The sequence below is a fragment of the Aphidius gifuensis genome, linkage group LG3 (genome assembly GCF_014905175.1).
Source record: "Aphidius gifuensis isolate YNYX2018 linkage group LG3, ASM1490517v1, whole genome shotgun sequence".
NCBI classification, from domain to species: domain Eukaryota; kingdom Metazoa; phylum Arthropoda; class Insecta; order Hymenoptera; family Braconidae; genus Aphidius; species Aphidius gifuensis.
Window position 1 is genome coordinate 1899981 of NC_057790.1, and position 24048 is coordinate 1924028.

Below are 24048 nucleotides of genomic sequence, written 5' to 3' on the forward strand. Positions count from 1 at the left end.
TTAAATAGCTTAAAACCACTATAAAAATACATCTAAAATTAAAATTTAAATATTTTTTTAAAATTTAAAATAACATAATTATTTTGGGTCTATATTTTCGAAATATTTCCACTAAAATAAAATTAATTAAATAATATTTTCCAAATAAACAATAATTCATTCAAATTACATATTAAAAAAAAAAAAAAAAATCATTATTGTTCTTATCGTACAACATGAGTAATGCAATTTTGTGCAATAATATTGTTTTTTTTTTTTAATTCAATTGGCATTTCAATGCATGTATATTCACACACAAACTTATCCTTGTCTACCGATGTACTCGTCCACGTACCTGACTGGTTTTATTTGTTTCTACATGCACAATGTTCACAAGTATAAAGTATTTTATCAAGGCAAAGAAAATAATATTAAAAAAAAAAAAAAAAAACACCCACAAAATAAATATACACTTATTCAAGCACGTACAAACATTGCCGAGGTAATGGTTTTTTTTTTTTTTCTTTTTCTATAAATTATTAATGTACTTAAATACAATATTGTCGAGACAAAAATATTAAAAAATATAACGAAATTTAATCACAGAAAATATTAATTTATAAAATACAATAATTTTCATTTATTTTTTATTATTTTACATTTATATTTGTGAAAGAAAGATCATTGACTTGACACAGGTAAATAATCTATAAATTTTCTATTTTTATTTTACACATGTAGGGGTAGTTATTGCGTGATTGTGTGTTACTTGAAGCCCACACCTTACAATTAAAAATCCATAAATAAACACAAGCTTTTGAAAAAAAAATATATTTTGTCTGCATGAATATCTATAAACCATATGGGATATATATTTTTAATACGATTTATATGTATTCAAGTCATACTTTTACAATATTTCAAAAATATTTCTTTAGTATTCTGTGTGTAGTTTTGGTTCATCCCCATCAAGATTTCCTGCAACAACCCTCTCTCTAGTACTCTTTCTCAACAACCCCCATTTAAACTAGTCAAAGTGCTTTATGTTTTTTTTTTTTTTTTCTTTTTCCCTTTACTCTTGCTGAGAAAATTTTAACGTGAAGAAAACGACAAGGGTTTTATACGTGATGTGCATAGAGTTACTTGATCACGTATCAAAAGAGGAAATACTCTTCTCAACAACGATCCTCTACGAATTACAAAATATTCCGCAATTATGGGTACCGCTTTGTACGCGTTTAGATTTTTAAATTTATTTTATATTTATACATTTATTCATTTATTTACCTGTCTAGCTTTATATATTTTATTTATTTATTTTCATTTTATATATAATTCCCTTTCTCTTTCATTTTCCATCATTTATTATTATTATTTTTTAAATTGACAATTGATGTATTAAAAAATAGATAAATTTGTTAATTTATTTAGTTGAAAATATTTTGTATTTATGTTTGAAATAACTCTTGTAAAAAATGAGCTCGGGATATTTTTATTCCCTGAAAAAAAATGAAGAAATCCATATAAATATTTTGAAATTACTCCGGAAAATATTTACGTAAAAGAAAATTTTTTTTTTTTTTTCAATTAAAAAATCATGAACAACAAAAGCTTTGAGATGTATATTAATTTATAAAATTGATAATATTTATATTAATAAAATTTATACGTAATAATATAGTTGTTTTTTTGTTATTATTTTTAAATGGATTATCATTTTGTCATATTGATAACGAGTTATATGTCAAATGATAGTATAAAAAAAATATATTTACGAGAGCAGCACCCTGGGTGAATTATCAGTATCGACACGCGAGCACATCGTGACTAAGTATCTTTTTAATTTTTTTTTTATTATCTTTTACTTATTCTCTGATAATACATTTTGTTATTATTAACATTATTTTTGCGTTGAATAGCTCTCGATCGATAGTGCCTTACTCGTCCCAACGACAAACGTGCCTCGATTTTCCAATCTGACTTTTCTCTTTATCTATTATTTTTATTTTTACATCATTTCCTCTTTCATATCAGCAATTCACATCGACACACTTTATTATTATTATTTAAATTTTTTTTTTTATTTATATTTTCTGGCAATTATTAATATCCAAAAAAATCTAGTGAAGAAAAAAAAATACATAAAAATCACTTGAATGATTTATTTGAAATAAAAAAATTTCATTTAATTTATTTTGAAAATAGAAAACATATTTATATACAGAATTATATAATAATTTTCCAGACTGCAGATATATATTTAAAAAACAAGTTTTAATAGTTTTTTATATTTTTGATTGGTATGGAAATAATCAAGGTCGTTTCAAGGGCACAAGATGAAGAAGAGGGTCACCTTGATGATGAAGCCTTTCTCCCTCTTTAAATGGCCGACTGCCTCCGATTTATTTACCCTTTTATTTTCATATATATATTAAATTTAACATGTATATATTTTTTTTAATTTAATTTAAATTAACATAACTGATTTTTATAAATATAACCGAGACAAAGAAACACATCTCTGCCGGAAACAGCTGTGATTGCTAAAATTAATAACAATAATAATATACACAATAAACTTTGTCATGTTAAACTAGTTGTGCACATGTACATATTATCGATCCAGACGTTTTCTCACAACCAGCTGCCATACTTCCCTTGATGGCACTTTTTTTTAATATACATTTATTTTTGATGCACATATACACCCCGCGTGTTTTAACGCAGCTGTTTATTATTATATATATATTTAGCAAAAAATTATCGGTCAAATATATTATTTGTTAGTTTATTCTATTCATAAAATTTTGTTAATTAATAAATTATTAATTACAATAAGCTATTTTCAAGGATAAAAGTTCAGTGGCCTTTTGTAATGTCGTGATATTAAATATATAAAAATAAATAATAAAATATTAAATGACGTAATAGCATGTAGCACACAAGGCTGTAAATTATTATATTAATCTAAGCCTCGATTTCAGTGTGAATAACCTGGTAACACTTTCAATTTGTAGAAAAAAAATATAAAGAAATAATTTAATAAATAAAATTAAAAAACACCTTCGTGATGTTATAAAAAATAATAAATAATTGTCATGTTCAGTGCAGCGTGTCGTTTACAATATCACAAGTAGAAAAAATTACAACTAGGTGAATATGATAATATATTAATAAAGTAATAGACACAATTTAATATACAGTAAGGATAATATGTATGAAAAAAAAATATAATAAGCAAATTAGTTCAACAGGAAGAGACCTCAGTAACCTACATTTATGATAGACCGTTTTAACAATATATTTTTATAGTAAACTCCGTTGTGAGTATCGGGTTAAATGATATATAGTAAATTTAAAAAAAAATATATATAAAATAATAATCCACGTGTGTGTGTGTCTTGGTCTATTGCCATCTGTTGTGGGATGCACCTGACATGAACAGAATCACCTGTCCAACGCACGTCAGGTGTCTTACTTCCGAGAAATAAAAACACCAAGCTAACGGACATGTCAGAATGAAAGAAAAAAAAAAAGTGAAATTATATTCACCACCATCTGATTATATTTCCTTGAATTATATATATTTTTTTCCTCATTCTTTTCATTTAAATAAAATTTAATTTTTCATGGTAAATTTTAAATAACCACGTGTATCGAAAAAAAAAATAAACAGAAAATTTAAATAAAATATTGGAATTTTAATTTTTAAAATAATATGAAAATTAAATTTTTTTTTTTCAGTGTGTAATTTAAAATTATTTATTTATTTTTATTGATAGTTTAGCTTGTATATACTGAATTTTGAATTTATAAAAATGAAGGTATTTTTTTTTGATAATATATTTTTTTTCTCGTAACGAAAACATCAGTGATCGCGTGTTTGTTGGTTGATCAGTGACTCACGCGATAGGACCCGTTCATTTTTGTTATTTTTTCATTTGCAAAAGCATATATACACACACAAATACATTGATAAAAATATGTGTGACACGCGAGATCGCGTTTAAACACGCGTTTCGTCACACTCCGTTGGGAACAAGAAAGGCGAGGACGCAACCCGCTAAATGCAACAAAAAGAACAGGAAAATATAATCATAAAAAAAAGGAGTAATAATAATAAAACAGTAGTATTAAAATGAAAAAGAGGTAAAAAAAAAAGGAAGCCAGGTTTGGCAAACGTCACGCTATCGGAGCATTAAAAGCCCGGTGCAATATACAAAATCCTTTTTACAAGTCTGGACTCTTTACCAGCCGAGTATATAAAATGCAACCTGCGAACTTGTTCCGTGCAAGAAACAAAGGGCAGAGAGATAAGTTGTTTTAAAAAAAAAAAAAAAAAAACAGGAAAAGAAATAATAACAAAAAAAAGGTGGACAAAATAAAAAAAATTGTCGGCCAACTGCGTGAACACATACACTGCACAAAACTGCAAAGTGCAAACGCAAAAAAAAATGTGCAATATTTATATTACTAATAATAAAAGAGGAAAAAATATTTAACCAATGTGTATTTTATAATTTTGAAATATTGATAGTTTAAAAAATTATATGCTAAAAGAAAAATAAATTTAAAAAAATATTCCGTAAAGATTGTTTTAAGAAAAAATAAATACAAATTATTTATAATTTATTTACATAGTCAAGTGGAAAATTTATGAATCTTAAAGTTAAAAAGTTTTTTTTTTTTTAATAATTATATTACACCAGACAGTGGCCTTGGGAAATTTTTTAAAAATTTTACTTTTCATAGTATCGTTTGTTTGTAAAATAAAAGTAAAAAATAAAGAATAATTATTTTCAAGGAATGTAAATTTATGAATTTTATATTTCAAAATGAAATAATATATTCCTGACCCAGTGTGAATGAAAAATATAAATATTTCAAGTTGACACGGAAGTATATGCTCAGACAATATTACAACAAATCTAATTTTACACGACACGTGTACATCTTTAAAATTTTCCAATGAAAATTTAAAAAAAATTAAAAATTTTCTTCAATAAAAATTATTTAAAATTCAAGTAGTATAAAAATCAAATAGTCAGACAATCTAAAGCTTAAAAGTATCATAATAAATCCACAATAAACTATATACATAAACGATTAAAAAAAAAAAAAATTATTATCAAATTAAAATTAAAATGTTGCTAATTTTAAAATAATATCTATTTTAAGGGGGGCGGGGGGGAGGGAGCATAGATCAGGGGGATGAAAAAAAAAAATACATTTAGTTGATTGAAAAAATATAATTGTAATTTGTAATATAAATTATATATACCTATATGTATATTAAATTACAAAACGGGTCTTATACGCAGAAGCAAAACAGAAACACGGGGGTCGGGTGGTGGGTGGGTTTCATACAGCATATATATATTGCATGTATATTACTCGCGGCGATGAGACGTTGAAACATCCAAGCCAACAAGCATACTTTTCTACTGTCACGCCATACCGTTTTTCATAAACATACACACGCATACATATCAATGCCTTTTATTTATTTATTTATTTATTTATTCTTCCCGAGTGTATATATATCGTGACGCTGTCTTGACCTCAGTATGCGTGTTCACAACCTCCACCAACCTCTATTTTACTTTTTTTTTTTTTTTTTATTTATTTATTACTCTTCTCTTGGTTTCATTACATTCCTCCCATCAAGTACTACTAGCAGCAGCAGCACCACCTCATCATCGACTCATATCATCTAGCGCATTTCCACTTTATTTTGATACCGCACACCATTCTTCTCCTATACCTTTACGTAGTAGTCACTATGCAAGGCTGCAACGTGACGTCACATACTCATCTATACATGCACTCTAATAATAATAATAATAATAATAATAATAATAATAATAATAATAATAATAATAATGACAACACATGATAGAAAAATGTCTGCAGCATGCAAGAACATATATGCATGTTATATTATTATTTTCTTTATAAATAAAATTAATAATGTTTTTTTTTTTTCTTCTTCTTTTTAATCTAATGATTAGATTGTTTTTTTTAATAATGTAAAAAGTATTTTATTTTTTTTATTATTTACTTGATATAATAATTATTTATTTAGTTATTATTGATTTTTTAATTTCAAAATACATTATGAAAAAAATTAACACGTGACTCTTTTGATTAAACACACAGTCACGTATAAATTTTTGTGTCTGTGTCTGTTTTGACTGGTATAAATGTGACGTCATCATCATCATCATCATAATTATTATCATCATTGCAAATTTGTTTTTTTTTATAAACACGCTACGCATTTATGCAGATTGATATTGTTTTTTTTTATTGCTTCATGGTAACCATGGTCGGGGTTTTGTTAATAATTTATTAATTAATTATTTTTTTTCCTCTTTTATATTTTCATTTTTATATATATACTGTGTAGCATGTATGTATTGTGGGTTACATAATAATGTAATGATGGATATATGTATATATATTTGTCATCGAGAGTATTACCACTATAAACTGGTATATGACGATAATTTATTGGCAAATGTCTTGCAATGATAATCCCGAGACAAAAATAATAAAAAAAAAATAAAATAATAACAAATTAATGATATAAAAATACCCGCGTGAGTAAATTACATACACTTATATATTTTTTTAATTAAAATAATTTATAAAATAAAAAAAATGAGCGTTGTGAAATTACATTTAAAAAAAATTAATTTCTTGGATTTTTTTATCTCTCTATTGATGCTGTGTATAAAAAAAAACGAAATAAAATTTATTCTAAATTTAAGCAATATTTATCACAAATTACTAGTAGTTTAAATTAAAATATTGTTATATTAGAATAATAACCTAAGCCAACCTTAACTCGGGTCAATATCGCAATGGATTCTTGCGCTTACAACGTTTTTCCGGTGCGCGAAAATTTCATTGTGCGCAAAATAATAATAATAATAATAATATTCCATTGCAATGAAATGGATTTGACCGAAAATTAAGGGTGGGAAGGAAGGAAATAGGGGTGGTTATATATATCAAGGGAAAATAAGACGAGTCAAACTTGTACCAACTACTACCGAGGCGTCAGTGAGGATATTTCGTCGGAAGGTTAGTAGACGATATCAACTGGATTGATTTTTTTTACAACCCATCGTTGTCCGGGTTGCTCTCCTGCGATGCCAGCCAGCCGGATTTTACTCTACATATATATATACACACCTTGTGACGTGACATAAAAACATCCATGGTCCACAATCTTTCTCTTTCGCTCTTTTGCTCCTTTTTTTTTTATCTCTCAAGATGTACTACTATTACTACAGCTACTAATACATACAAATATATATATGAACACACAGCATCTTACTCTTTTCCGCTACACACAAACCAATCGACCCTTTTATTATTATCATTGTTATTTATTATTATTATTATTATTTATTTTTTTTGGAGCAGGAATTCTGCTTGCTCCATTGTTCAAATAATCGCAGGTATACAAAACATTTATTCGATTTTTTTTTTTTGCCAGAAAATATATGTCTTCATATACCTGAAATGAAATGAAAAAAAAAAACCTTCATTCATTTGAAAAATATTTATTTATATGTAATATTTAAAATATAATTTTTCATAATTTTTATTTTTGAATTTAAAGAGTTGTGTTTTTATAACGGAATTTTGCGGCAAAATGAAAGCGATTCTTTGAATATTATTATTTCCGGTATCTGGCGAGTCAGTTGGCTGAATATTACTACATGTTTTTAAAAGTGAGATAGTAAAATAAAAATAATATACATTCAGAGTGATGAATATAAAAATAATTTAAAAATATATAAACTTGGCAACATTGCCAGCACACACGTATAGACACATGCTTTTTTAATGAAAAAAAAATAAAAAAAAAAAAATAAATAAATAATAAAAAGCTCAAAGAAGAGTAGTATGGATGTTGACTTGGCAATCCTGCATTTTAAAACAGCGTTGCCATGAATTGTGTGTGTGTTGGCTCGTGTATTTGTTTGCTTAGTTTTACGTTTTTATATTATATGTGTGTTTGGTTTTAATAATAATAATAGTTGTAAATTCAAGCTGCGTCGTCTTTTAGTGACGTCACAAAAACCACACGATATGTACCACAATATACCGTGCACGTAGTTTGTTAGCTGGCATCAGCCTGGTTTAGACCGTCGTCAGAGCATGACTTTAAACTGGTTAAATTCCATCAACTACATATATATGTTTATCATTCAAAAATACACATATATTTTTTTCTATAATAATAAATTTTAAATGCGATAAATATATTTTTAATATGCTTGTTTATCAATTCATTCTTGTCTCAATTGTTGATAAGATTTTAGCCAATAGAGTTAATTATTTTTTTGGAAAATTACCAGCTTAAATATATTTTTTTAATTTTTTTTTTATAATATATTTTGTCATTGGAGATAGTATTATCTTGAGACTAGTATTAAAGTAGTGTGTGTGTCCCTGATAAGACCGTTATGTCACACACAATTTTACTCACAAATATCATCATAATAACATCATTAAATATAATACTCAAATTAAAAAGATAAAAAAATAGTTGGGTAGATTTTTTAGTTCATTGAGAGAGTGCTTTATACTCGTTTTATTTTTAAATATATTTTGTTAAAAAAATTTCATGGTAAAGGTCAGACTGTAATTATTAATCATTACTATCTTGTATGAATTTTTTTTTTTTTTTTCATCTAAAAATAGGATAAAAACCCCAGCATTGAAAAATTATTGACAAAATATATTCTTAATTATTTTTTTTTTACATTTAGCTATATATATTTTTTTAAATGCCGATAAGTATTGAGTTGCAGAATTTTTTCAATGTAGTCAATACAAGCGATATGATTACTGATATAAATTTTATATATGAAAAAAAAAAAAAAAAATAATAAAGTCTTGATAAATTAAGAAAAGAAGGAGGTTTTGTACAAAAAGAGAGAGGAGGGTGTGTCACGACTTTGCGATTTATTTATGTCTGGGTAACTGGATGAAGAATAAAAAAAAAAAAAAAAAAACAACCAATCCATCGAGAGTTTGTAAAAAAAAAAAACATAAATATAAAATTGATTTTAAAAAATAAATTCAACAAAGCGTATAACGTCTCGACTTTTCTGCTAAAAATATTACTCCAAAATATTTTTTTTCCGCAAGTCTAAAAAACTCTGAAAATTACGGAGTAAAATAACAAAAAAATTCCTCAAAATATTGACACAATTCCGGAAAAACCACATGTGTGTAAATCAAAAAATAATAATAATATTTTCATGATGTCACAAAAATACAATAATTCTTTGTTTCATCAGCATTAAAAAATAAATAAATAAAAAAAATAAAGCATACTTGTGTTTATCAGTAAGAAAATATCATCAGTTAATTCATAAAATACGGTCAATGACTGATGCATTGCATAATTCATGCAAAAAAATAAATATCTCATAGTCAACAGACTGTACATTAATAATCACTTACTTAAAACTCTTTAAAAAATTTTAATTAAAAATAATAAATACAAAATTTTTTTATATTTTATCATTAACAATAAACCAATTAACGAAAAAAATAATAATATTAATTATTATTAAAAATACAAATAAAAAATAAAAAGTAAAGGAGAAAAAAAAATGAATTAAAAAAAAAAAAAAAAAACCATATGTATTTTAAACAAGGTCGTTCATACTCTTGAATATTATTCTTGAATTCCCCGTCTTTGCAACATACGATCCCGGTTTGCTATATAACGCGCATGTACGTGTTTTTCTTCTCATATAATTTCTTTATTCCCCTTTACCCCCCGTCAGCCCCCTTTTGTGTGTGAGCAAAACCGACCGATGGGTCTCGTCGTCGTCGTCGTCACGCGGTCACGGCAGGGGTGAGGCGACAGGGGAATTGGAGGGGAACGTGTGCGAGAGAGAGAGAGAAAAAAAAAATAATAATAAAAACGATGGCTGGTCGGTAGGTCGGCGGCGGCAGCGGCAAAAACGACGACGATCAAGACCCCGACAGACGAGCTCGTTTCCTGAGGTACCAGCAAGTGGGGAACAGGGTCGTTGCGGGGAAATGAAATATACGCGCATGCGCTTATACACAACTGTGACGTAGTTGTCTGTGACGCATTGTACGCTCATTGGTTACATTTAATAATGTGTATTATTGGTGGGGATAAAACCGATACCCGTAAGCCTGCTTAACCGCCGCATTCTCGAGCGTTCCGCGTTCGTCATTGCTCGTCTTTTTAAAACTCGAGACGTATTCTCATAATTATTTTGCTGGATTATTATTATCATCGATATTTTCATTGTGTTTAATATTATTATTATCAATATTAATTTGATATAAATTATTAAAACATATTTATTACTATTACGTGTTTTTTGTTTTAAATAATAAGAGAAAAGAAAATGTTTTAGTTGAAAAAAAACAAAAACAAGGAAGAAAACAAAAGAATTTTTTAAGTAAAAAAAAAACATTGATATTCAAGTGTTTATATTTCATTTCGTGATATCTTGATTTATTGATAAATAACAGTGAGATTTTTTTTTGTTTTTTGTTTTTTTTTTTTATTTGATCAGAGAAGCCACCATTTTACTCACCGAACATTTGTGAAGAGTATATGGACCCCACCCTTGTCAATTCACAGGAGAATTTGAGTCACGCCATTTGCTGCAAATAAATAGATAAATAAAAATTTAACGAGTGTGTGTTTTAATGTGATTTTTAATAATTTTTATATTATTATTTGTGTGACATATTGTGGGTGATATAATAAAATTTAAAAAAAATAAATAATGGCAGGATATAAAATTGTGCAGTGAATCATTGTTTTTTTGTTTTGAAAAAAGTGTAAAATTAACATAAATATATATTTTGATACCATTGATAAAAAGATAAGGATAATAAATAAATAAATCTGGATTAATGTAGCATTATTGCTGATAAATAATATTGACATAAAGATAATTTAAAAAAATAATTAATTTCAAAATGATGGGTAAACGTACACATTGTTATTTGTGTGATTTACCACGTATGCCATGGGCAATGGTATCAGATTTTTCCGAGCCAGTTTGTCGTGGTTGTGTTAATTATGAGGGTGCTGATCGTATTGATGTTGTACTTGATGCTGCTAAACAAATGAAAAAAGCACATGGTTTTCAAGATACACGTCCATCAGCATCAAAAGCATACAGAAGTACACCTCACAGTGAACACAATGGTGGTGGTGCAACTAATTTAGATGTATTACCAATACAAAATGTCAGTCAAGCACACACAAGATCACATCATAATATTGCAAATTATCCACAATTACATCATCGTAATTCAATAACTGAACAATTTAATACAAATCCACGACAACAACAGCAACAGCAGCAGCAACAACAGCAACAACAACAACAATTAGTAGCAGCTGCACGTCAACAACAACAACAGCAGCAACAACAACAACAACAGCAACATCATGATGAACCACATGAAATTGTTAATGGTGGTATAAGAAATCCAAATGTTAGAATTTCAAATGCACATCTTGCTGCTGCTGCTGCTGCACACCATGTGACTATGGGACCAAGTCGTGGTACACAACTTAAAAGAGGTATATCAACAATTGATGAAGATGATCATCCAGAAAAAAGATTAACAATTGAAGAACATCAACCAAGACCACCATTAACAAGAGGTGAATCATTACCAGCAGTTAGTCTTGCTGTTAGTTATGTACAAGACAGAAACAAGGATAAACATCCAGTCAGAGCACCAAGTTTTGAAACAGCAACAACATTTAAAACAAATGGTAAGTTTTTTTTTATCTTATCTAAAGAATTTTTTTACTTTACAGTTATGTTTTTTCTATTTTTTTTATATTGCATAATTATTATTTTTATTTTAGCTTTGAATTCCAATGATTATATTCCTACATGTTGAATAAATTCTTTGTACTAATATTTTTTTTTTTTTTTTTCAAATATACAAAATATGTTAAAATCATATTTTCCTTATCTTTTTTGTCATTTATTTTTAGTTAAATCGGTTTAATCGTTGAGTCAATAGATTACGTTGTAAAAAAAGCTTGGAATTTTTTTTTTTTTTAATTTATAAATAGCAGTTGATGTTAGAAGGAGAAATAAAATTAATAAAAAAAAAAAAAAATATGAGGATTTAAAAAATAAATGTTTGCCGGTGTGTGACGTTAGTTTCGTGACGTCATGCTGATATATATTTAGACCAATGAATGGATACCGTTTATGATACGAATATCTCGGAGGAATGTTTATTTTATTTTTTTATCTAAGCTGCTATTGAAACCGTAGAATTTTTCCACAATGATTATACTGAAAATTATTATATTGATTATTTTGTTGTATGAATTTTTATTGTCATTTATTTATAGGCTTTCTTTCAACATGTGGCCTAATCGATAAAATTTTTTTACTCATATTTGTATTTTACTTTTTTTTTTTTTTTTTCCCCTCGTATTACATTTGAAATGCTATTATCATTATTTATTTCTCAATTTGTTACGCTCAGCTTGTAGGGGTCTACAACTCATAAAAATAAAAAAAAAAACGACATGGTTTTCGCAGCCTCTTTATCTTGAGAAAAAAAAAAATAAGGAAAAGCTTTTAAATATTTCCTCAAGTTGAATTGTTATACAGCCTTGAAATAAATTACAAGATTTTTTTTCTTTTTTCGTGATCCTTTTGACATTGACGAAACAATAAAAAGAGAAATTTTTTTTTTTTTTTCGTTAATCTCCGTTATAAATTCTGCGAAAAGAAATCAGCAGGTAGATGATTTTTTTTTTTTTTTTTTGAAGGAAAAACCTCCCAAGTTGATGAATATAATAAAAATTTTGCGGTCAGACATTTTGCCTACTATGTACCTGTTTCATCTTAGTGTCTCTCCGTTATATTTGAGCTTTTTTCTCTTCTTTTTTCATACATGTTGAGTGTCTTGGTTGATGAATTTTCTTTGTTGTAAAATTTAAAAATCCAAGAAATATATCAAAGTTGAATTGTCAGTTTTACTATACTCTATTTTGCTAACTGGTATCACAGTGTGTGTCTCTTGTTAATCTGTATATGCCAAATGATTTATTTGGCAAGTATACTTTAGTTTAAATAAATAAAAGTGCCGACTTTTCATGACTACATGTGTTTCCGGCTGATAATTAATGCTGAAAGAAACATTCCTGAACTTGAAATATTTTTTTTTTTTGTGTTAGGATTACGAGGTACTTATCCACCTCCTGCGAGTTAAAGCATCAAGAATTTCTTGGAAATTTTCTAAAAACATTTAAAAAACTAACCTTCATTTTATTTTCTCTACCTGTCGATTTTTATTTTATTTAACAATTATTCATTCTTAAAAATTAATTCTACGAATTTCAAAAAAAAATAATAACAACAAGACAGTATATTCAATTAAAAATATAAATCTACAATATTTATTTCTAATAAAAATACATGAAAAAATTAAATGAGATAACGGTATATAAAATATTTATATATTTAATAATAATAATTAAAAAAATGACAACAACGCGCAATATATTATTCACGGACAGTGCACGTGTCTCAATTTTCTTATCGCGTGGAATTCATCATCGACATGTTGTTGCTTCGTAAAATTTCTTGGCATTTTTTATTGACGTAACACACAAACACAATCAACTGATATTACATATGACTGTCGTAATAAATAATAAACCAAAAATATATTATAAAAAATATGGCAAATTGATTATACATTATTAAATATGTATCATTATTATTAACACTTGTTGTTTGCTAAAATATATATTTAAATAAGAAAGCGTCTGTTGCGAAATAAATATTTGTCTTTGATCGCAACTGGCGAAAGTCTGTTTCTATTTATTATACATATTTAAATAATAATAATCAATAATTAACTTAAATTATATTATTCAAATAAAAAATATAATGTATTACTCTTTTTTTTTTATTTTTACTAACAAATTCATCATTGAGACAAAGTACTTACAATTCTCTGGATATAAATTCATTTTTTTTTTTTTTTTTGCAATTTATTTATTTAACTAGTTGTTTCTTTGAGGCAATGAGTCAAGCAGTTAAAGAAAGCTGTTTTAAATCAACAAGTCTCACTGTGAAACGCCTTCACTTTATAAATATATATATTTTTTTTTTTTAATTTTTCTTTATCAAGATAATAAGATACAGGTCATTAATGTCATTACAACTTGTGAATATTTTTATGTTGCCATATAGAGAAAATGTAAAGAAGAAAAAAAAAAAATTCAAATTGAAATTTCTCATTAACAAAATTGAAATAATAAATTTATAAATTTATTAATCATGAAAGAGTTGATTGATCTTTCAAAGTCATTGAAAAAGAATAATCATTGCGATAAAAAAATAATTTTATACACCTGATTTTCATTCTTAATTATTCTTTTATATTAATCGAGGAAATTAATTATTAAACAGTACAAAAATAGTAACAATAATGAATAAATAAATAAAAATCAATTTTTTTAAAAATTTTTTTATTTAATGCATGTATTTAATTGACAATTCAAAATGGCTCTTTGCAAGTTTCATAACCACCAGTTGGTGCCATTTAAATGAAATTTTAAATATAAATAAATAATATTGTCAATAATTCGAATTTAATAATTATTGTGGTCTCAATTTATCATCAAAATCGTTATACAGTCTAGAAGCAATGCGCGCGCGACGACAACGACGCGATAGCTGGACGTTCATATGTTTTTTTTTTTTGGTCTACGTCATCATCACGACAACGATAAATAATAGTGAGTTTGTAGTGGTGATTATTGCGACTGCGTATAAATTTATTTATATAGAATCTATAGCAGCATTACGATATATAACCCGTTTGTACTTTCGAAACAAGGCCACAACTCGCGAGACGCAACGACCGATGACTAAGCCCCGCTTCAATTCTGTATATATATACTCACACACAACAACTGTCCTCTCTCTTTTCTTTTTAATTTTAAAAAAAAATATATATATAATTCTTCTGTGTCTTGTTTCTCATAATTCCATCGTACTTTGCTACTTGATAACGTTTTGTGTGTGCACACATAATACACGCCAAGTTATAAAAGTATCTGTATCATGTGGTCATGGAAAAGTACCGGTCACATGTCCTCCTCAACGATTGCGTGTCTACATGTTGTTTTTATTTTATCTTTTTTTATTATTATTATTATTATTATACGATATATACAGTCTGTCGTCTCACTGACTGACTGACTGACACAACAAACTCTTTTACCCTTTTCCCCAACTACTCAACCGGTTTTTCATCATTTTTTTCATCATCATCATCATCATCATGATTATTAATACTATCTCTTTAACTATTTAAAAAACTTTTTGTTTTAAATTAATATGCTATAAAGAAAAAATAAATATTATTCAAGATTTTGAGGAAAAAAAAATGTCAAGTATTGTAGTAAATGTTTATTATCATCATCGTCATGAGGTTGCGTGAGTTGTCCGCGAATTTGACCTTCGTTTGATCACTTGTGCGACGTGGATAAATTTAAAAATAATATTATAAAAGGAAAAAAAAAAAAAAAAAAAAGTAATAAAATAATATGATAAAATGAATATATTAAATGTAAATAAAAGTATTTTAATCATGTGGGTATATAATCATGAAAACGTGACAAACACCCGTTGGCAATGTAAATATTTTGTCAACACGCATGCGTTTTGTAGATAATTATTATCAAAAATATTTAGCATTCCATTGTGTGTATTTAAAGTCAACAATACGGATAGGTAAATGCGTGACACACATATTGATTTTATGCAAAACAACGAAAATGATAATTTATATATCAATAAATGATGTTTAATAATTTTAATTTATTATATATTTAAGGTGGATATGTTGGACCATCAATACCACTTGCACCAGCAAGTGTTGCAACAAATGGTGGTGGTTCACCATTACGTCCAAGAACAACACCACCACCACCTCCTCCACCACCACCAACATCACAAGAAGCTGTATCAGTTAATCCACAAGTTAATCATCATCAAGTTAATCCAGTTGGTCCATCACCAATGGCTGCATTAATGTCTGTTGCTGATACATTAACATCACCAGAATCAGTACCTCAACCACCAAATAATCCAAGTCCAACAAGCAGAAGTCCACCAACAACTGCTGCAAATGCACAACAAAGAAGTGTTTCTAGAGGATCACAACACAGTCCAAATAGTTCAGGTTAATATATTAATAATATATTTATTTTATTATTATGTAAAATGTAAATAATAAAATGCAAATATTTTAATAACTGTTGTTATTTACAGGTTCTGGTAGAAGATCAAGTGGTTCTAGACAAGTATCATCAACAACCGTTATGACATCATCTGAAGGTGCAGTAACTGGCCAGACTGCTGGATCAGAACCAGTTGCAGCACCAGCACTTAAATGTACACTTTGTCAAGGACGTCTTGAAGATACACATTTTGTACAGTGTCCAAGTGTAGCTCATCATAAATTTTGTTTCCCATGTAGTCGGGATAGTATCAAAAGACAAGGAGCTGGTTCAGAGGTCAGTTATCAAATTTATTTATTTATTCATCTATTTATCTGTTTTATTTATCTTTTTATTTATTTTTTTATTTATTTTTTTATTAACTTGTTGTTGTTGGTTAAACAGGTTTATTGTCCAAGTGGTGAAAAATGTCCTCTCGCTGATAGTCAAGTACCATGGGCATTTATGCAAAATGAAATAGCAACAATACTTGCTGAGGATACACCAAGTTCTGGATTAAAAGTTAAAAAAGAACGTGAAACTTAAATTAATAATTATTCCTCAATTGTTATTATTGAGGTTTCAAAATTTATATATACTGTTGAAATCAATTATTGTCAATTTGATAATAATTTTGATCAATGCAGGTTGTGTTTGGTGGGAATCCGTGAAGGTCCACCAGGCATTTTTCCTCTTGGTTATTTTATTAATTATAAGAAAAAAAAAACAACAGTAAAATTAAATTATAAAAACAAAAAAAAAAACATTGAGTAAAAATTCAAAAGTGATTTAAATTTAAAAAAATAATAATTGTAAATTTTTTTGAGAGAATAATGATCAGAGCCGAAGACGTTTATTTGGAAATTATTTGTTCGATTGTTGTGTGTCACGGATAATTCGATTGGTAAATAGATATTTTATTTTTCAATTTTTTAAAATTTATTTTTTTTATTTAATTTTTTTTTTCTTCATCAAAATCGAATTGACGAGACATTGTTTTGTGTCTGAAAATAAATGACGGTTTATGAGCAGTAGTCTTCGGCAATTATGCACGATGGTATATAACAATGCACTAAAAAAAGTAGCAAAAAAAAAATTATAACGTTTTTATTTAAAAAAAAAAAAGAGAAAAGATGAAGCAAAAAAAAAAAAAAAAAAAAAAAGTTTGTACTTAGGCCTGATCGCCTCATTGATGAAGCGCTAAAGCAGATTGATATCATATTTTTAATAATAACAATAAGTATAATAATAATTACCAAAATTGATTATAAAAAATAAATATTAATCAAAAAAAAAACAATGAAATGTGATTATTAATAATATTCTCATTGTTTTATAAAATTTAAATTTTTTCTTTATATAATTTTATAAATTCATCTTATCGGTAATTTTAATATTTTTCATTTTATTTTCCTATCAAGTAAAATTCATTTTGCGTTTAACATTTGGACAAGCTAAAAAAACTCTTGGTGTTTTGCTCCGAGCCAAATTTTTTTTTGTACATTCTGTATATGTGTACATACATTCAAAAATAATTCTTACTAACACAAAAAAAAAAAAAACAACTCACTCATATATTAATAAAGTTTAAGACTAAAGGCGCAATTAATTTATCAATGTACAAAAAATAACTGAAAAATTATTAATAATAATAATATAAATTTGAAAGTTTTTACATTGATTTTTCATCATTATTCTTCATTGATGTAAGACAGCTTTTAAATCAAGTTTTAGTATTACCAAAAGTAAAAATCTTTTTATATGCACAAATTGGAATTTTAGTCTTTCAAATTTTGCAAAAATTAAAAAAACATTTTGCATTGCATAAACACATACATTATCTATAATTAAAAAATTGTCAAGTTACTTGAAAGTTGTCTCAATTCATTAGCAGCAATTAGCAAAAAAAAAAAATACAAATATCTATATATTCAATAATATTATCCATCAAATGACAAGTATATAAAAAAAAAACCATGTCAATGATGAAAAAAATGACAACAGTTGAAAGATAAATAAAAGTTAATAAATTATTAATAAGATGAATGAAAAGAATAATTTATAAAAAAAAAAAAAAAAATAGTGAGAAAGAAAATTGTTGCCACTAGAATTTTTATTTCTTCAAAGTCGGCTTTTGTCAACAAATTGAAGAGAATAAAAGAGAGAGAGAGAGGCATCAAGATTTTAAAATGAAGAAAAAATAAAAATTATTAAATTTATTATAATGATTTAAGAGTGATGAGTGAGAAAAAGAGTGTCAAGCCCTGGATGGTGTGAGGGCTCATTTTTTTTGTATATATTTGTATAAACGAATCGAAATAAAATGAATAATAATAATTAAAATATTTAGATATGTATTGATAAATAAGTGTCATTAATGTAGAAAAACATTTTCAATGATTTACCATGAAAATTTATCAAAAAAAAAAAATAATAAATATATATAAACATAATTTTTAATTGAGTCACAAATTAAAAAACAACTCTTAATTATTATTTTTTGTAAATTCGAAAAAATGCGAGAAAAATAAGACTTTAATTTATTTATTATTAATTATTATTAATGATAATGAATAATTTAATAATTTTTCACGCATTTTTTTTCAATCATCACCCTCAAAATATTATTTTTTCACAAAAATATAAAAAAAAACATGAAAAAAAAATAAATAAAAATATAGGTATATGTGATTTTCATTATAATAATTTTAAATATATTTTTTGTTGTTTATACTTGTTTTTTAAAATACGTTTGTAATAACAAAAATAAAAAAAAAAATTAAATTACCTGCGATAATTTAATATAAATCTGTCAGTCCGTAAAAAATGAAAAAAATCCAATAAAAAAATTGTCACATAAATTTGTCTGTTTTTTTTTTTTTTTTTAAATCATTGACATACATTTAATGATTTTTATTATATTAAAAAAAAAAAAGAATTATTTATTTAATAATAATAAAGAGAATTAAATAAATAGAAAAAAAAATAATAATTAAATAGACTAAAATAAAAAGCAAAAAAATATCAAACGACAAATTGTGTAGTAGAAAAAAAAATCGAAATAAAAAACCAACGTTAAATAATTTAAAAAAAAACCTTTTTTTTTTTTTCTAGTGTACCATATTTTGAAACATGTAACATGTACTGTTTATCCTATGTATGCAAACAATGCAAAAAAAAAAGAAAAAAAAAACAAACAAAAACAAAAAATATATATATGTGTTGATGTGTAACAATTGTGCTTTAAAGTCCTTTCATTAAACTCGCTGTTAAAATTGTGATGGTGTTGGTGGTGTGCTTGATAAACAAAAAATAAAGGAAAAAAAAAATACCAGGTCGATGGCTGCGCACCACGCGATATCGAGCAGTAAGAGCTGGGGGTGAATTAAAAAAAAAATAGAAATCAATGTCATCCAGCTATCTCTCTCTCTTGCTGAACATGTACATTGTCGACCAACCGGATGAGAGGAATTACCAAAGTTGTATACTATGCTAGTTGTCCTGGGGGTAGAATCTGTAGCACAAGCAATATTGATCTGTTCAGGGTCCAGACAGCTTGAAAAGCTTCTCTACTTCAACTTTATTTTCTTTATTTTTTCCCCACTGCAAATATTAAAGCTGACCAACTTCTTCATCTATTGATTTTTCTCATGCACCTGCCAAATAAATATTATTTATTTATCATCTATGTATTATAAATTTTTTATTCAACAAAACAACATTGTGAATGGAATAATTTTGTTTTTATAAATTGTAATGCCCACTTGACAACAATGAAATATTTTTAATTTATCAGATTAATTATAATTTAAAATTATTTATTCATATAATCTATCACATGTGAATCATGCATCATTTGATTCACGTATGAGAGCCAAGTTGGAATTAACAATAGCCAGTGAGGGCTTGGCAATCATCCAATGTCGCACAGTGCATTTCACCTTTAAAAGATCAATGAACTATTACCATCAAAAAATTACTCGTCTCTTTAATAAAAAATAAACTTTTTTTGCTTTATTCAATTAAGTTTTTTTATTATCAATAAAAACTTGAATAACAAAAAAATAATATTATCAATTTTATACAGAAATTTTTCATTTTAAAAATTAATTATCAATGATTTTAATTTTTTTTGTTGACTAATATTTGTCATATTTGTTATTCACGTTTAAAAATAAAAAAACAAATTTGTTATTTAAAATTTAAAGACTTTATTTTTAACATATTTTTGTCATTTTGATGAATCATGAAAAAAATAATAAAGCTTATCTTTGATACAGTCATGATAAGTTGATAGACATATCCTCTTTAAAAATCAATATAGGCCCCGTACTAGGATTTTGCCAGGGGTCAATCATGACGTAACAGCTTGTAGAAATTTTTTTTCCAACAAAAAAAAAATAACCAACAACGTAGTAGGGTTGTCGACACTAAAATTTTTCCCCTAATACTATTAAATAATAATGCTATGCTACTATACTCCACGATCAATACCTTGTGTTCGTTTGTTTTGTTTTGTTTTTTTTTTTTTATATATTGTTTCCATTTGACTCAATGAAATAAATGAATGTTCTATTTTTATTTTCAGAATTGAGGTAGGAGAATCGGATAATAAAACTGTCAATTATTGTCCTAGAAAGCCAGTTGTAAATAAAGAAATCGAAAAATTAGTTGAGAATATTAAATCAATTGGAAAATGCCTGGATAATGAAAATTGGCAAAAAAAAATGAGTTCATCAATCAGCATGGAAACACTTGAGGCATTGGATTATGCTGATAAACTTGTTCAACAAGCTAGACAAATAATTACTGGTGTATCTCATCAAGCAGCTATTGATATTAATTCAAGGTGATAATATAAAATTAATTATTCATAACAAAATATCTTTATATTGATTTATCTTATATTTTAATTTTTCACAGAATATTTGAGACTGATTTGCATACCAATGAAGAAGATCTTTATATAAATGACATTGTCAATGAAAAATTTGACGAAGCAAATGGCAAAATAAAATCAATATCATCAATTAAAAATTCTACATTTTTATATCATAAAAAAATAAATAAACCAAAGCTATCATCACCAATTATTCAAAAAAACGAAAAAAATAAAAATTGCAAAAAATTTATTGATGAAAAAAATGAGGCAATTAAAAATAAAGAAATAATAAATGATAAATTATGTATTAAAAATGGACCAAAAATAAATATTAAAAATTCATTGTCAATTGTTAATGTTGATAGGCATGACATAATGCCTGATAATAAATTATCATCATCAAAATTTATAAATACAAAAATATATGAATTTAAACATGATTCTATTGATAAAAAAATAATTGAGGTATGTAAAATCGATGCTGCCGTGCAAACGAGCCTGCGTGACTCATCTACAAACTCTTTCAAGTTTGACGAACCATTGGCTGACCCTACAAGGTCACAAATTGACCTCGACAATAATAATGTCGATCAATTAACTTGCCCACGTGCTGATGATGAAAAAATTCAAACAAAATTGATAACTCCTGATGATGATAATAATAATATTGATAATTTAAATGATGAATCTATTGAAAAATCAATGAAAAATAATCAAGAGACAGATGTAATTGATAGTGATAATTTTAAACATGAAATAATTGAATTAAATTCATTAAAATTAAATAGTTTTGATGAAATATTATCAAATATGGAAGAAAAAATAAAAGCAATTGCTCAAGCTATTGATAACTTTGAAAATATTTCTTTGTCTGATGATGATGATAATGAAAAATTTCCAAATAAACAAATTGACATAATTGTAGATGAAAAAAATGATGATGATAATGATGATGATAATTCTGTTAAGGTGCTTTTCAGAGCTAGAACAATGTCGAACTCATCAAGTTGTATATCAAGTGAAATTTTTTATCCACCAAATAGATTTTCAACTCCATTAATTAATTCAAATCAACAAGATACTAATAAAAATACCAAAGATATTATTACAACAACAATAACAACAACATCAGAAGCACTAATTGTTAATTCAAATAATGATAATTTTAAAATACCAAGTGTGATTAGAAAACTAACATCATCATCATCATCATCATCATTGACTGATGTAAAATGTCAATCAACATTATTTAATAATAAAAATTCAAAGACAACAACAACAACATCTGTAAAAAATAATAATAAATCAAGTATTGATACAAATGTCACATCATTTCCAACATATTCAAGTGAAAAATCAATTGATAATTATAGGTCAAGGTTAAATTCAGCTTCAAAGTTATATAATGAAAAGGAAAAATATGAAATAAATAAAGTAACAAATGAAATGTCAAGTGTTAAAACCTTGAAAAATAATAAAAGCCTTGAATTGATTTTGTTGGATGAAAGTTTACATGATGTTGTTGATGATGATGAACAAAAAAATAATATTAATAAACATGATGATATTAAATTATCTGTAAAAGATAAAACCTCAAAACATTCAGTATTATCAGAAAATACAAAAGGTACAAATAACACTGTTGGATCATATGTCAGTAAAGACAGAACTTCTTATGATTTATCTGGTATTTATTCAGAAGATTTTGTTTGTTCATTAAAAAATGATAAAAGTATATCAAAAATTTCTTCACTTCAACAATCACAACAAGAATTATCAAAAATAAAATCAAAAGAAAATACAGTAATTAGTCAAGAAGCATCAAGCTCTAAAAAAGATTTATTAAATTCTAAAAATAATTCAGTTGTTAATTTATCAATTCCAGTTGTTAAATTAAATGACAGTAGTTTTAGAAAATCATCATCATCATCATGCTCAAATGAAAATAAATCAAAAAGTTTAATTGACAGTTGTAAAAATAGTCTTGAGCATGAATTATCGAAAATTTCAACGTCTGAAAATAATAAAAGGCATCAAATGACAACAAGTATTTCATCACGTGCATCTTCAGTGTCATCATCATCATCATTGTCATCAAAATTAATGAAAAAAATTCATCAAATAAATGTAAGAATATTGTATTTTAAATTGATATAATTTTTTTTAATAATGCTTTTTTTATCAACAGAAAAAATATCCAACTGATGATTATTCAGAGGGTGAACTTTGTCCACCAAGTTCATCATCATATTCACTTGGTGAAATACGTCTACCACAATGTCAACATTTATCAAATGATTCTGTTGATTTATCAGAAAATAAAAAAGTATGTCATTTTATAAATTAATAATAATATTAATCTATTATTAATAATGTATTTTATTTTTCAGTCATCAGTGGAAAGTTTTGGTGAAGTCAAACAAGTATCCAGTTGAATTATAAATTGTGTAATTAAAATTATTATTATATAATGAATTTATTCATGGATAATAAATAAGAAAAATAAATAAAACTTGGAAAAAAATACCAGTATAATTTATCTATAAGCAACTTTATTACAAAACATTTGAAATAATAAAAAATAGAAATAGTTAGTCATCAGCAGTATCATATCAGCTATGAACTGTGAAATAAAATAAAAGACAAAAAATATACAACAAAAAGAGACACAGTGTTAATCTGAATCACCAATCTTCAACACACTTAAATTCTATCATTATGATTATTATTCATTTTTCATATTTTAAACACGTCAAATGTATTTTTTATTTTTAAATTATGATTCAAAAAAAAAGTCTATTCTATTGATAAGAAATTTGTATAAATAGTGTGTCGATTGGGATTTTTTTTTTTATTGGAAAAATTCAACAGTGCAAGAACATAA

General features: G+C 25.9%; 2 protein-coding genes across 2 annotated transcripts in view; both read left to right on the top strand.

The window, feature by feature from the left end:
- LOC122851369 (uncharacterized protein PF11_0213-like) overlaps positions 1–23918 on the top strand; it is a 29367-nt gene extending 5449 nt beyond the window's left edge. Inside the window, exons 3-6 of the mRNA XM_044150547.1 lie at positions 20871–21131; positions 21206–23291; positions 23353–23490; positions 23555–23918. Coding sequence (XP_044006482.1) covers positions 20871–21131; positions 21206–23291; positions 23353–23490; positions 23555–23599 — 2530 coding nt within the window. The 3' untranslated portion in view covers positions 23600–23918. The remainder of the gene's footprint in view (positions 1–20870; positions 21132–21205; positions 23292–23352; positions 23491–23554) is intronic.
- Positions 9979–18442, top strand: LOC122851370 (interferon regulatory factor 2-binding protein-like A). Its single transcript, XM_044150548.1, has 4 exons — positions 9979–11791; positions 15898–16245; positions 16335–16579; positions 16688–18442. The coding sequence occupies exons 1-4, from the start codon at positions 10981–10983 to the stop codon at positions 16826–16828; spliced, it is 1545 nt and encodes a 514-aa protein (XP_044006483.1). The 5' UTR covers positions 9979–10980; the 3' UTR covers positions 16829–18442.
- Positions 23919–24048: the final 130 nt, after the last annotated feature.